The sequence below is a fragment of the Thermobia domestica genome, chromosome 3, assembly GCF_964235325.1.
Source record: "Thermobia domestica chromosome 3, izTheDome1.hap1.1, whole genome shotgun sequence".
In the NCBI taxonomy this organism is placed as follows: Eukaryota; Metazoa; Arthropoda; class Insecta; order Zygentoma; family Lepismatidae; genus Thermobia; species Thermobia domestica.
The window spans coordinates 124,877,722-124,893,046 of NC_137456.1; the positions used below are offsets into that span (position 1 = coordinate 124,877,722).

At 37.0% G+C, this 15,325-nt stretch overlaps 1 protein-coding gene across 2 annotated transcripts in view; it reads left to right on the forward strand.

Annotated features, from left to right (window-relative positions):
* The window catches only part of SAK (polo like kinase SAK), an 82,275-nt gene extending 80,981 nt beyond the window's left edge, over nucleotides 1-1,294 (forward strand). For both annotated transcript variants that reach the window (XM_081751625.1, XM_081751627.1), the window contains one exon: nucleotides 512-1,294. In XM_081751625.1, the coding sequence (XP_081607751.1) occupies nucleotides 512-742 (231 nt within the window). In that variant the 3' untranslated portion in view covers nucleotides 743-1,294. The remainder of the gene's footprint in view (nucleotides 1-511) is intronic.
* The last annotated feature ends 14,031 nt before the right edge of the window (nucleotides 1,295-15,325 follow it).

The following is a 15,325-nucleotide window of genomic DNA, read 5'->3' on the forward strand; positions in this document are numbered from 1 at the left end:
GATAATTTCTTTTGACAATATTTTCAAACACGGAAACCTCGTTAATCTCACGCGCAGAAAAAAAAAAAAAAAAAAACTATTTCAAATTAGCCTTAAGTTTGAGTAACAACACTAATCACAATATTCAAGATTTAATTCATATTAATGAATAATTCTTATTTGTCATCATATTTTGTGTTAATGTCTGCGTTAATACGGCCAATTGTTATTTTTTCTTGATTAGTAATAGTGAACACCGTCGTTATCCGACACGAAAGTTATGTAGTGCGAAGTGTAGAAAATGTTTAATACTCGAAATTGATAAACCTGTTTATTGTAAATGCAATGTTCCCAAACTATTATCTAGTTAAATGTGAAAATACTTTATGATGCTTTTATTCGGAACTGGATAAGTATTTTGTTGGTACAGTTAATGCATATTGTGATATTTCAGTCACATTGAACATTAAGGACTCACTAGAAAAGGAAAGAGATTAACTGAATAATTGTTTTCTTTGCTTTCATCTCACAGTTGTCAAATGGTGATGTGCAAGTGAAGTATGAAGACGGATCGTGTCTGATGGTAAAATCAACACTGATGGAAGCCAAATTTACTGACCCAGATGGAGAAGTAGTGACGTATAAGAAGGATGGTCTTTTACCCACAGTAATCCGACAGCATCTGTCTCAGATGCCTAAAGTTATCAAATATTTAATGGAAGCACAAGAAAAATTTCGACCAAAAACTCGATGTGTTAGGTGATCCTTAACATACCACGAAATTTATCCAGTGCCTTTTATATGTATATTTAATTTTTTTAAACCAATATCTTGTAGCATTTTGAGCAATTTTCGTGCAATATCCTGTAAGCGTGGATGTGGATTTTTTTTAGGGAAGCGTGGCTTATTTTTATGTGAATTAAAGATACATATATACAAACACCTTGTATATAAAATTTGTACAGCTAATTCTAAAATTGCCTACTGTCATGGTATGTAATTTTGTAACATATGAAGCAATATGTATTTGTTATAGATCTATTCAAGAACTTTTTTATTCCAAAGCATTGTAGTTGCTTTTAGATATGTCGTTTATTTGAATAACTCTGATAATTTACCAGAGTTGTTGTAATAAAATAGAACGTATTTTTGAAAATTATTCAGTTTGTAGAATAATAGGCTTATTTTGGAACGTTAACAAATCTACTGAAGAACATGACATTTATTTATTTTTATATCTAGATGAGTTGAAATAGGTATTAAAATTCTTTATATACAATTGTCTCGTAATAAAGCACCTCTTTTTTTGTTGTAATTTTGTTCAGTTTCTCACTTATCTGTATGCATTATTGGGCGATATGTGATGGTTTTAGTATGTTGACCAAATGAAGTTATCCCTATTTTGCTGAAGATACGAAAAAGACATATGGTAGGAGACTTAATGATGTCTACATCAATTGACAGAACATATGAAGTACATATTACAAAATAAAAATATTACTAATCTCTCTGTATCCAAAAGGTTATTAATATTTTTATGAAGTCATATAGCCATAACAACTTCAAGAATCAAAATACTTGGAATAGATAGATCAAATATTCTAAAACTTATATATATCCGTCGGTTCCAAAGTAACTTTGAATTGTGTCTGGAGTTACGTAAACTTATTAGACCTTATACATAGTCTTTTTGACATACGATTAGTCATACTAAAGGCCTGACTACTGCAGGAAACATATGTTAGTCGAACTCTTCAGTATGGTAATAATCACGCGTCAGAACGATTCTGCATAAGGCCCATTATTATTAAATCTTCTGCCTTTTGTCAGGTCCTGGGACGGGCCTGGAAATGTTTCTTTTATGTTTCTCTATTTTCAGCTTCCTCTTTTAAGTCCAAATATTTTTTTTTCTATTTTTCAAATCATCGATCAGTTGTTTTCTTTGTCTTCTACTCACCACTTTCTTTCCGTCATTCCTTTTATACAGGTACGAAGAAGACAATTTCTTCGCAAGATTTGTCCAATCCAATGGGCCTTCCTACGAAGAATGCTGGCTAAAAGCATCCTCTTCTCTCCTGTCCATTTTATCTTCTTCATCTTCCTTCTATCAGGATGTCTATTATTTCAGACAAATAGAATTCCCTGACTTGACCAGGTTTTCCATACCAAAACAGAATATTTCCCAGATTATATTTTAGTGAAGTTAAGTAACCACTATTCTCTAAACATTTGTAGTTTTATAATGTATGTTCTCTTAGTTGTGATGACTGTTATAAAACTATGAACAACACTTAAATAAGTACCTACTTATTCTTGGCAAGAACAGTATTGTTAAATATAATGTATTTTTTGATGGTTTCCCATCTCCCCTTGTAGTCCCCTCTCTCTGCTCCTTGTTTCAATGCAACTAATACATATATTTTTCAAATACAAAAAGTGTGAATGATAAAACATAGATAATAATACACAAAAATGCGTATAAAGATTTTACATTTCATATCACGTACTTGTGAGGTACAGTGAGGCCCGTATTTAGGTAAGTGCTATTCTGTTCTCGAGCACGGGGTGGCAAAATTTTGGATTTTTTAAACCATTCATAATAAAGTAATATTTAAAACCAGCAATTCGCAGTTCAAAATATGCTAATATGTTTAATTTGTTCTAATTACAGTAGTTACTAATTACCTAGCTTATCTGATTATTTTTAAAAGTCATCGTCTTTCACCCCGACCCCAAAGGGTGAGGATGAACTTGAACATCATGAAAACTAATACTGTTAAACTCAGCAACCTCGAAAACTATGAATTACACACGAATATCTGTCATTTTTGATTACTTTTAAAATCTCGCTCCTCCCTGGGAAGTGGAGTATGTCCTTGAAGTTGAAATGGATTAAAACTGTCACTATTCATCTCAGCGACCCCAAAAACTATGAATTCAACTGTAATATTGGCCGTTTTAGGGGTTGGGGGGCGGCAAATTTTGTGCGAGGAGGCGATAAATTATTTAGAACACAGTCGTGCACAATATATAAATACGGGCCTGGGTACACTTAGTTACATAAACTGGACTATTCAAGTGATTTACTTCTATTATATTTTTTATTATTCCAGGACATGAAGTAGGGCTAATACACGATATTTCACACATATATATGGATACTAACAAAAATGTCATTGCGAGATACAAATATGACAAACATTGTGGATTTTAGTATTCTAGATTATAAAAGTATTCTATGTAGAATACTAAATACAGAATATTTTTATCTAGAACACTAAAATCCACATGAGATTTCCAATCATGATCACGTTATTGGATTTTTTCTTAAGATTCTTAATGTGCTCATCAACTTCGTTGATTACTTTTGCTGCCTTCTCAAGGAATTTTTCCTTTTATATATATATCTTCCAACTCCGCAACTGCTCTCTTTCTTTCGAACGATTTTTCTCTGCCTCAGTTATTGTCTACTTCCTTCTGAGAATCTCTTTCCATTCGACATTTGCATTTCTTGCTGCATGAATTAATTGTTTTGAAATTGGTATTGCCTGAACACCTCCGTGAAACGTGACAGCGTCATGTACTATTCTCTGCGAAACTAATGACTCTTCGTGTAGACTATCTCCTTATTCAATGAGAAATTGTGTTCAACGGAAGCGTTTCCGTGTGATAAAACTAAGAATTTTCTTAACGAACGATGAAAAATTGTTGCTGGTGTTTATGTTCTTAGGAACGAAGAACCACAAGTGATCTAAACGATCCTTAGTAACGTCAAAATTCTCCATTCTTGTGATAACTGAATCTTGATTTTACTGTAGTCATTTTACTTCATGAGTAGCAGGGCCAGACAAATGATTATTCTTTACAAAACTTCCAATGCTATGGTTATTTGTTCCTCCCCAAATGTCTTGTTTAAAACTGAATCGGGAGGGAGGCATGCAGCATCATAATTAAGTCTGTATTTCAATGGCAATTAACACAGAATCTTCTTAGAAAAACCTGTTGAAATATGCAAACAATCCCTCCAAATACGAAGGATATTCAGTTTAGATAACTTCTCTGATTTTAATGCTGTTTGCAAATCCAATAACCTGCTTAACCGAACACAAATCCTTACTACTATCTTCTAGGCACATTTTCATCGGGTCTTTAGAACGTGCTGCTTCAATCACAATGGATTTTTTAACAAATCTAATCATGAGGGACTTCAGAAGTTTAAGTATTTCATCATAAAGAAAAGGAAGCATTGGTGAGTCTGACTGAAATTTCGTAAGAAAAAGTTGAATGTCTGCAGCAACGGTTTGGAAGAAAGCTAATTTAGCTCCAAGCAAAGAATCTTTCAGACATGATTTAACAATTCTAAGGCTGTCACAAGACGGTTCTCGGTTACTACGTGAAACTATATCGACGTACATCTTCAAGTGTAATAATAGTTGCTGAGCTCTGTCTACTACATTCACGTTTTCTATAAAAAATATGAACACTTGCTAGAAAAAAATGATCTTATTAAAAAGTTAAAAGCATACCAAAAATATTCACAAAAATTACCTGCAAAATAATAATGAAAATCACAAAAGACACGCGGAACGCCAAACTACACTGAAAATGTAATATGAAGGAAATGGAATAGAAGTTTTAAACCTAACTATTGTAGGTACGCATTATATTATAAATTAGAGTTAACCATACATAGTTAGGTTCTGACATATCGCTATATTAAAATCAACTAGACCAGAACAAGTGTTACTTAGGGCTTTATTGGGAGTCACCGGCTGCAATAGCCTAGCTACTCTTGGACATGAGGATCAGTTTTTAACGTGGAGATCAGAAACCAGGAACTCCAGACGCAAGGGTTGCCAACTCCTTTCAAAGTCCTTCACTGTATGATGACCTCTGCTGTAGCGAAAAGTTGTTTTCCAAACATTGTGTAAATAAAATGTAAAAGCAATGAAATAAACCTAACTTTACCAAAAATTTCCTGAATATACAGATAATTCCCTGACTTTTCCATGTTTTCCAGACTAGTAGACACCCTGTCTATACACATTTCGAAACTAAATATTTCTTCTTTAACTTCCGTAATGTCCAAGTCTCTGAACTATACAGTCCAATACTCCATATGAAGCAATTACCCAACTTCTTCCTTACTAGGGGAGTATGCGAAACGTGGCTGCTAGATACTTATGAAAATTGGTACCCTGACTAATTGTGGATCGCTACTCATCGTGGTGATAGTCACTCGACGTGGAAATGCCTTGTTTACCCATTACGTATAATACATACGTATACCGGGCAGTGAACGGGTGAGGCTGTGCCGAATTTTACTCAAAATAGCCCCGTCAACGTATGGAAAAAAAGGCACTTTACCTTGAACAAATTGCAATAGAAATGAAATATGCGCCAAAATTATGCTGATTACATTCTAAACAATCCTGAAAAAATCCTCAAGAATATTCAGTCTGAAAGGTCGTTAAATCCAATATGGCCGCCTTTGATGGTCATTTACGGGAGTCATAATAACAAACGGAGTAACTATGTAACTTTGTAAAAAAAAAAAAAAAAAAAAAAAGCTTATGTTGTTCATCATTATGTGTCCTTTCGAATGAGACGCTGAACATGCCTGTAATATACTTTATTCATTAACTACAGACAGTAGATCCTTTACGCCTCTTGTAAGTGTAAATGTAACTCTCTTTATGGTTGTTGTTTTCAAATGGCTGAATAGTTGGGCACTGAACTGTAACTGATGATTTTAATTTTACAATGCAAGCTTTTAATGTTCCACAGATAGTGGAAAACATTGAATAAAATGAGGGCGTATTTAGGATTGTGTTTCGGGGAGCTGTGAACAACACATGAATAAGCACTTATATTTTTCCTTTTGGGTGCCGACAAATTTTAATGAAGTTGTGCATATAACAAATTTATTTCGGGAGGGCTTGAGCTCGATAGCCCCCAAAATACGCCACTGAATAGGATACTGCTCACTCGTCATGGAGAGTTGCATTACATGTAAGATGATGTTCACTGAAGATGACAGATCCACGTGTTTATCTCAGAAGAGATGCCAAGGAATTCAGAAAACAAGTGAATTATGTGCAGCTGCACTGACAGCCAAACCTGGAGAAAACGTACATCAAGAATGCCGAAGGAAATGTGCGAATCCCAGTCAAATCAAGAATACCGTCCGATTAAGAAACTGCAAGTATTCTACGTTCAAATTCGCCTTCATTTCATTTTGCTCTTAATTGTTTGTTTTGTAGAGAGCCTGATAGGTATGACGGTAAGTGGAAGGATCACTATCTAATTCCAATAAAAACTAATACTTTACAAGAAACAATATTGAAATTATGTAAAGAACGCAATGATGATTGGACCATGACTGTAAAAAGTCGCATTGAATATGCCAGAGATTTGTTTGCGAAAGACGCAGTGTACCGCACTACTAGCAGCGTAAATTTTAGAACAGGAAAGATGGGGAAGCGGATGTCATCAAGTGAATACGAACCGCAGAAAAAAAGGCAGCCCCATGCAAACTGAAAGAGAGGATGCTTTCTTGCGTGTAGTTGAGTATTTGGAGATTAACTATGATGAGCAGATTACCATATGTGATTTAGTGAAGGTTATGAAGCAGGAGTTATACAGAAGAGCAAGCGTACTCTGTCAGACACATGAAAGCTAACTATTGGAATTATTTGGGGAAAGAATCACTATAACTGAAATAAGTGTTGATCTACGTGCGCGTACTTCTTACTTTTATTAAGGCAGGAAGAACCGGAAACTGGCTACTTCATTTAAAGTGTATTCCTGATATGCTACCATTTTTCGGTGCAGCTGGTCACAAACTGTACACCAAGTGTGGTTGGTTGTACCTGCAGAAGATGACAGCTTTACAAAAAGGTCATCCAAATGTCCATAAGTATTTCATGGATGGCCTATATGTTATACGCAGATGAGACCTGGGCTGGTCTTTCTTCTGATCTCGTAATTGAACAGGTACTTATTCGGAGTTTGAAAACAACTGGTGGCCTAACAAGAGGAAGAGAAATCATGGAAAAGGAAAGGATAGTGTGGTTATCTATGCCAGCTTGTGCTGAGGTAAATGAAACTATGCAGGCATATGTGAAACACATTCAGTGCTAGTGAGCAGCATAAAGTTCAAATGCTAGAGTGAAAAGGGATGCAGAGGATTTGTTGAAGGTTGTGGAATTCATAAAGAGCGTAAAAAATCCTTTCGACGTCACCGTAGATTCTCTTCATAGTATTACTAGTGCTGTAGTTGCTGTAATTGATGCTAATATAGACAGAGTAGAGGGGATTGGTGAAATGATACTAGAGACCACGGTAGATCAGAATGTAACAGTACAAATTTAAGAAGGCATCGCAATGCATCCCAGCAATAGGGATGCGCTCGAGTCGAGACATGTCTCGAATCTTGACTCGACTCGACTCGAATTCGAGTCGAGACACATTTTGTAAAATTCGAGACACGAGTCGAGTCGAGACGGCTCTTAAAAATCTCGACTCGACTCGAATGTCTCGAAAATCTTTCTATAATTTTTAATATTATTTTGAAGAAAGTATTCACTCAGAAACAGCCTTGAAACCAATTCCAGCTTTTATTCCTTCAGAAAGGTACAGAACGCATAAAATTAATAGTTAATCTTTAAAGATCAAGATTTAATTTTCAGCTCTATTCAGTTAATTAGAACTAATAGTTAATGTCGTTGTATTTGGTTGTACTGCAAATATAATGATAATAATAATAATAATTGATTATCTAGTTTGTATAAAACTATTATCCGTAGTCTAAATCTAGTTTGTATAAAACTATTGCGATAAAGTGAACTTCATAAATTCTCTGAATGAGCAGTTGGTAGTCTATAGTAATTTAGCATAGTTATAATTATTGTGTTTTCGTTCCCATGAACGCAATAGGGTTACGTAACTTGTGGATTATTCGCTTGCCCAACTATTCTGAGGCTTTAATATGTTGCAGCATATCACGAGCTACGGATAATATATAATGTAACATTTGTTGTAAATCACATATTATGATACGAGACTATTTTATAAATAAAATAAAGAGTTTGTTTGTGTGTTTGTCTGTCTGTCTGTGTGCGACCTGGGGACCAGACGAGTGGACCGAGAGTTCCCAAAATTTGGTCACGGGTACCTTAGTCCAGGCCCCAGATCAAGACGAAGCGTTTTTTTTAAATTTCGAACCAGGGGGGTCTCGGGGGGGACGTTTACTGGGACCGACCTGGGGACCAGACAGGTTGACCGAGAGTCACCAAATTTTGGTCACGGATACCTTGGTCCAGGTCCCAGTCTAAGGCGAAGCGTTTTTGTCAAAATTGGAACCAGGGGGTCTCAGGGGGGCGTTTAGCGAGAAATGTAGTAAAAGTAATCCAAATTGATCGACATTAGTGTCAAATCCATAGTTTTCACGGTCGCTGAGATCAATGGTGACACTTCCATCAGCGATGACTTGCAAATTCAGCTACTACTGTATGCGGGCCGGGTGTCAGCGGGTGAGGAATACCGAGACATGTATAAATAGCCCATATTGATTGATACTAGTGTCAAATCCACAGTTTTCGCGGTCACTGAAATGAATGGTGATACTTCCACAGGTGTTGACTTCCAAATACATCCCCCATGCGAAGAATGGGTATATTAAGCTAGTATTACAATAAATGGACTGCTTGGATGCCAAGAACTAGTACAGATAAGTACCATTCACTTCTATGAATAGGTATTTTTTAAAAGGATTTTTGTAAACACTAAGTTATAAAACAATGAGCTACATACAATAGTTATGGTTTTGGTTCCCAACATAAAAGAAATATGGATTGTTCATGAGATATTGAACTTCAACTTTCACTCCTGGAAAATTTCAATTTTGGAGTTAGGCCACTTGGCATCAAAGCAGTTCACTGTAAGATAAATACATTCCGCACATTAGTAACATAGTTGTTCAGGGGCCTTCGATTTCCATCCTCTCAAATGAAAGCTGAACGATTCCTTGATACATGCTGACTATATAGGAGAAATAGTGTATTAAGTTTTCGAGTTTGGTGCGTATCCGTATTTACACTCTGATATAACTTTAAGTTCACACTGAAATCGAGCTAATTGTTTAATGCATTTCGAAAGCTTTTGTGCAGCTCATTAAGGGAAATCAATTTCATAATCGTAACATTTATGTACTAAGAAACTATGAACGTAAAGTGGACTCGACCTAGCCCCATGGCCGCTGTGACTCAGTGGCACAGCTCTCACCCTTGGTGTGTGAAGACTCTGATTCTGTGTGTGTGTGTGTGAACTCCGCGGCTAGTGTACGCGTCTTTGCCGTGGAAGACTCGGGTTCAATTCCCGGCGCGAGCTCATGTAGTTCGGATTCCACGTTAATCAGTAGGTCTACATTTCATATATCCTCGCTGCTGAAAGAGACGGTAAAGTCAAAATCAACTCAACAATATATATGTGTGTGTGCTTATGTGAATTTCCTCGTGGCTGTATGATTAACACATACGTCTTGATCGCGGGAGACTCTGGTTCGATTTACGGTGGAAGCTCATGAAGTTGTTACCGGTATCCCACTTTAAACTGTAGATCCATGCCTCATATAACCATAGATATAATATATATGCCTTTGATACACTTATTTTCCGACTTGGAAGCCATCGAAAATTTCCGGACACAGAGTCCCGTAGACCGAAAATGAGAAACATGGGTACAGAGTAAAACAGCCATAGAAATTTAAGCTTTTTAGGCTAACTTAATCCTTACATATAATGCAACTAGCTTGGCCAAGTTATAATGGAGGAAATGCTATCATTGCAACACTCTGAGAATATAAAATGTTCGTCAGGTATTACTATCCCCCCTCTCCTGCAGAATGAAAACCCTGACTAAAACTATATATATATATATATATATATATATATATATATATATATATATATATATATATATATATATATGAAACTATTTTGTAATGTAACAAACAGTGGCGGATAGTGTTCATGTTTCCTTGCAGAGGTCCTTACGAGGGTTCGCTTCCATTGCTTCGAGGGACGCAATTAAAGTCCCAGTGTAACACCCCTTCACATTTAGATTTTTCCCCTGGAAGAAAACCAGTTATTATTGTTTCTTGATTTCTCAGTCTCACCTACATAAACATACGAATAGAATTACAGGATAGGACATGTTTAGATTGCTTGCACGTGACATCTAACTATATTTCTCATCAAATGTGTCACAGATGAAAATTTCGGTTTGTACTGCCTCTATTTTCTGGTACATATGTTTCATTTATGTTATGTTGCTAAAATTCGTTAGGAAACAAGTACAGACTGCGCCTGTGTGCCTGACAAAACGTAAATGTACTGGATAATTATTTCTTCACTTTCTTCAAGAAAAAAGAGTAACCCATCTCATGTCGGCTAACAAAAGGAGGTAGCGGACCAAAGATAGCCGTTGTTTACCTAAGGTCGTTACACAGCAGGGGTTTCATTCAGTCAGAGGGAAAAGAAAAAATAATTTAAGGTTTCTACATTTGTTTTGAACTGCAATATACTTCTTCCTTTTATTTTAAGAACCATTTCCTTCTCATTTGTCTGCATCAAAAAAAATGCAAAAAATCACTAGAATGTACCTATTTACCCAAAGTACGTACTAGATCACTAATTCAATAGTAAAATCACTAAATCTAGTACGAAATCATAAATGTGGCATTCCTGGGTTGGAGCGAAAGTAATGGTTGGAGTAAAAACTAGTCCGTATTTCTACTGCGTTCTGTTGTTGAATTCACAGAAATGTTCAAAAATAAATTCAAGAAGTAAAACACGATCCTACAAAAGACTGTTTACTTGCTCACTGGTTTTCGTATTGTGAACTGAAACTCAAGTGCGCAGTCATGTTGAATACTTCTGTCCCTTTCTACTTTACAACTTGAGGTGGGATGAGGGTCAGGATAGATCTAATGATATACCGCTAAAGGAAGTGCTTCAGTACAGAGTCGGAAGCGGTATGTATTGTTTATACTACTTACAACGTTACCCCCCACATAAAATATAAATTCACCCTTTCTCCCTTCCCTTTTTCGAATACAATGAACCGAATCTTTTGCTGAAGAAAGATGCTAAAAGAAAATTGAAACATCTGTGTCTAAACTTTCTTTGAAGCGCAGTATTTTGTATTTGTAAGGTTTTGCGAGTGTTTTCGAGATAGCCAAATCTTTTACCATGGACTCCTGCTGCGAACTGACCGTGAGTAAACACCCGATCTCGCTGTGCTCAATTTCTCTCGCACACGTGAAATGGGTTTGTTGTTTCCAAAACAAATAGGAAGTTACCTTGTGCTTTTGCATTTCTGCACGCACACAGGTACCACTGTTGTTTTAATGATCAGAAGAAATATCAAGACCATCCGATATATATGATACGAAACAGCTAACAGAGGGAGGCAAAGATAAAAGTAGGCCTATACCAAGTTTTCCGCGTGGTACCATTACGGAGAATAAATATTTAATAAAGTCACGTAGATGCGCTTAAACCTATTCCATCTGTCCTTATAACTTTTCTGGTCTCATCAATTTCTCAGGAGAATACGTACAACATATGTCCAAATTCCATATATACTCTTTCTAAACTAATGAGTAAACTCATTAAGAACACCAACTGATATCAATAAACAGGAAAGAAAACAATACTTTATACTTCTATCATTTGGTACACATCTCTATGAAGCACAGCTTGTTTCTTTTCGAAATAGCTCCTTCGTGTCACAGCTGTGGTTAGTTTTGTTTTGTGCTAGGATGAAAGAGAGAAATGCAACATTTGCTTCGCGGTGAAGTTATATATATTATTAAGATGAGCGGTGATAAGCGAGGTTTAACAAACAGTGCCTTTCGGATGCACAATTTAACGGGTAGTTGCAGTCCGTGTTGAGAATCGAATCAAAGCTATGTACGACATGTTATGACAAATCTAAAAGGTGTGTTGTATCGGTGCAGTACCAGTTTTTCACGTTTTTCAAAATGTTCCAAAACCCAAAGAATAATCTTTAATTTCTGATATTTTAGTCGTCACAAATTACAATTTTATAATGTAGTCAATGTTTATAATTACTGGGCAGTTGGGCGTTTAAACTAATGACATCATAATAAAGTCAAAACCATAATTTTGAGTTGAATTGATTCTGAGTTTAACGTCCCGTTCAGCAGCGAGGCTATGTGAGACGTGGACCTACTGATTAACGTGGAATCCGAACCACATGAACTCCCACCGGGAATCAAGCCCAAGTTTCCCACACCAAAGGCAAGTATGCTAACCGTTAGCCACGAAGGAGCTCCACCATAATTTTAGTGGGCGTTAAGAAATAACTCGCCAGTGCTTTTACAATAAATAAAATTTTATAAGTATTAAAGAATAGTGGTAAGAGATTTTATAATAGCTCTTTTATTTATGAGATATGAGTATTTTGAAAAAAAAACAACTAAAGAATAGGTTGGCGGAACCACAAAATACTTTCTTATAAATACATACGCACCTTACTCACCTTTTATAATTGCCATGCTTACGTTCTCCATAAAAACAGAAATTCTCTTTTAGTGATACTTTACACAAGATCATGAAGTGGGTTCAAATTTAATTTTAAAGGCAAAATACAATACAATAATCCACAAATATTGCCTCAAGTGAGTTTAAAGATTTCTAAACACTAGTGCGAAACCGGGCTCTGCCGTTGCGATCGATTTACAGGTCTTGAGACGAAAGTAAGAAGGGACTTACGCACACAGTAAGTAAAAACAATTAATATGCCTGTAACTTTCCCCCAAATGGGTGTATCTTAAAACTAACCTCACCATTATTTTTCTAATTAAATGCTAGCCCGAAATTATGTATCATATTACCCTATTCCCATTTTGAAAACTTGACCTTAATTCAAAATGGTGGATTTCAAGATGGCTGCTATCAAGGTCATATCTACCATACGACTTCCCCCAGGATTTATATGTATCCACATGGTTTTTCTTCACTTTTCTTCATTAACGCTCCGTTTACAAAGGGTAGTAAGGGACTTCTGTAGTAATCTCTAATAACCACATCACAACTCTTAAAAGTTATTTAAAAAAATAGAAAACATGCACCATGGCAAAAATCACCACACATGGCACCACATCACAAGTAATGATGCATACATGCCTTCTATCAGCAAAAAAAGTTTCATTGAAATTGGAGCCGGACATTTGAGTGATGTCCCTTGTGGGATGTGATTGAACGTGACGTCAGAGCACATCGCCCCCCTTCCCGGAATTTCCGGGAATTAGGTGACCTGAGTGAGCACATGTGGTGCCAGCTCTCTCCAGCGACCTATCAAGGATCATTGCGTGTATGCCAAGACGTATCGCCGTTTTTATCCATGCCAAAAGTCGACATACTGACAATTAGGTAGGTAGTCATGATGGTCTGGCTGATGTGTGCGTATATTTTAACTCGTACATTTTGTCTCGACTCGAATTTCGAGACGTCTCGACTCGAATTCGAGTCGAGTCGAGACAGAGACTGTCGAGTCGAGACAGAAACATATTTTCGAGTCGAGACAACATTTTCTCGAGACGAGTCAAGACAGGCTTAAATCTCGACTCGACTCGACTCGAATGCATCCCTACCCAGCAACAGACAAACTGTCCATACGGGTAGGAGATGATGTCATACATATGAGCTATGTAGTGCCTCCTACTCTGATAATGATTGCCTTCCACGAAGAACTGACAAGTCAGTGCTGGCAGCACCATCCCCGTGTTTCAGTTTCCATTGATGATGCAAAGGTTATTAGAGATGGTGGGTCCTTACTACGAAGAGTGACATGGCTAAACGTGACAACGTTTCGTGAAATATGTTTGCAATGTGTTCAGTATGCAACTGCTACAAAGGCCAGAGGTTGTATTTGACTCCTATAAGGCAGGACCAAGTGAGAAAGATGTAACTCACTTAAGTGGATGTGGAGGTAAAGTAGCACTACAGGCCCTCTTCACTGAAACAACTGTCAAGAAATTAAAGAGAGATACGTTCTTTAAGAACGAAAGTAACATACAAATGCTGGTGATGTATTACGAGATAAAAGCATCACTGTACTCCATGCCACAATGTCTTCATTATTAATATAGCACTTCAGTACGCTTATTGTGAGAACACAGTTGTAATGGGAGAATATACCGATCTCCTTGTACTTTTACTGTATTACATTACCAACAAGCACATGAAAGTCATATTTCGATCTGACGTGAAATTTCGTATTTGGGATATGCTATCACTATGTCAGTTTCTCGGTGAGCACGTCTACACTAATATCCTAGTCCTGCACAGCATTCTTGGATGTGATACTACATTACACGTATTTGGATTGGGTAAGAGTATAGCCCTTTCCAAATGTATTAATTATCCTAATTTTCGCAAAGAGGCGGAGATATGCTACGAAATACGGATGTAGATGCAATTTCAAAATCTGGAGAAAGGATCATGTCCTTGTATGGCGGTGAATGCATTGAAGATATAAACACTAAGATGTAGAACCTGTGTGAAGACAGCTACATCCCATTCAGCACTTGATCCCAGATCGTTTTCACCAACATCAGGAACCTGGCACTATCACAGTTTAAGTGTATACCATGAAGTACAGACTTTGCTGAGGGAGTCCCTTAACCCTTTTGGGGCTGGCCATTACAGGATGGAAAGCTAATGCCGTTGTTAACTTACCCTGCACCGGCTCCTACATATTTATTACGCCCCTTACGCTGTACTGTACGTCGTAACGCTCGATGAAGCATTGATTTACCTTTCCGACCGCGGCAAACCGAGAGCCATCATAAACCGAGAGAAAGGCGCCAAGAACTTCAGAAGGTGGGTCCATGTCTGTAAAGAATCCTTCCCAAAAGGGTTCTTGGTCGTTATTGGCTACTGTTACCAAGGTAAACTGAAGATTCGTAGGGTGGCGAAGAACTGCAAAATAAATTCGCAGTATTTTCAGGAGCAGATCATGCGGCCAATCTACGAGCATGAGATGCCAACAATGTACGAAAATTACGCCAATCTGGTGCGCATTCACATGGACAAGGCCTCATCACATACATCACGATCGTCCCTCGCATTCTACAGGGAGATGGAGGAGGCAAGTGGTATACAGGTGATACCTTTCAATGATGTACCTGTTAAACCTCCAGATGCAAGTCCTATGGACTATTGTGGATTTGGATTGCGGACTTTAGGAAAACGTCGTGTGACAACTGTGGAAGGACTTTTGAAAGCTGTGCAAAGGGAATGGGACAAGATTTCCC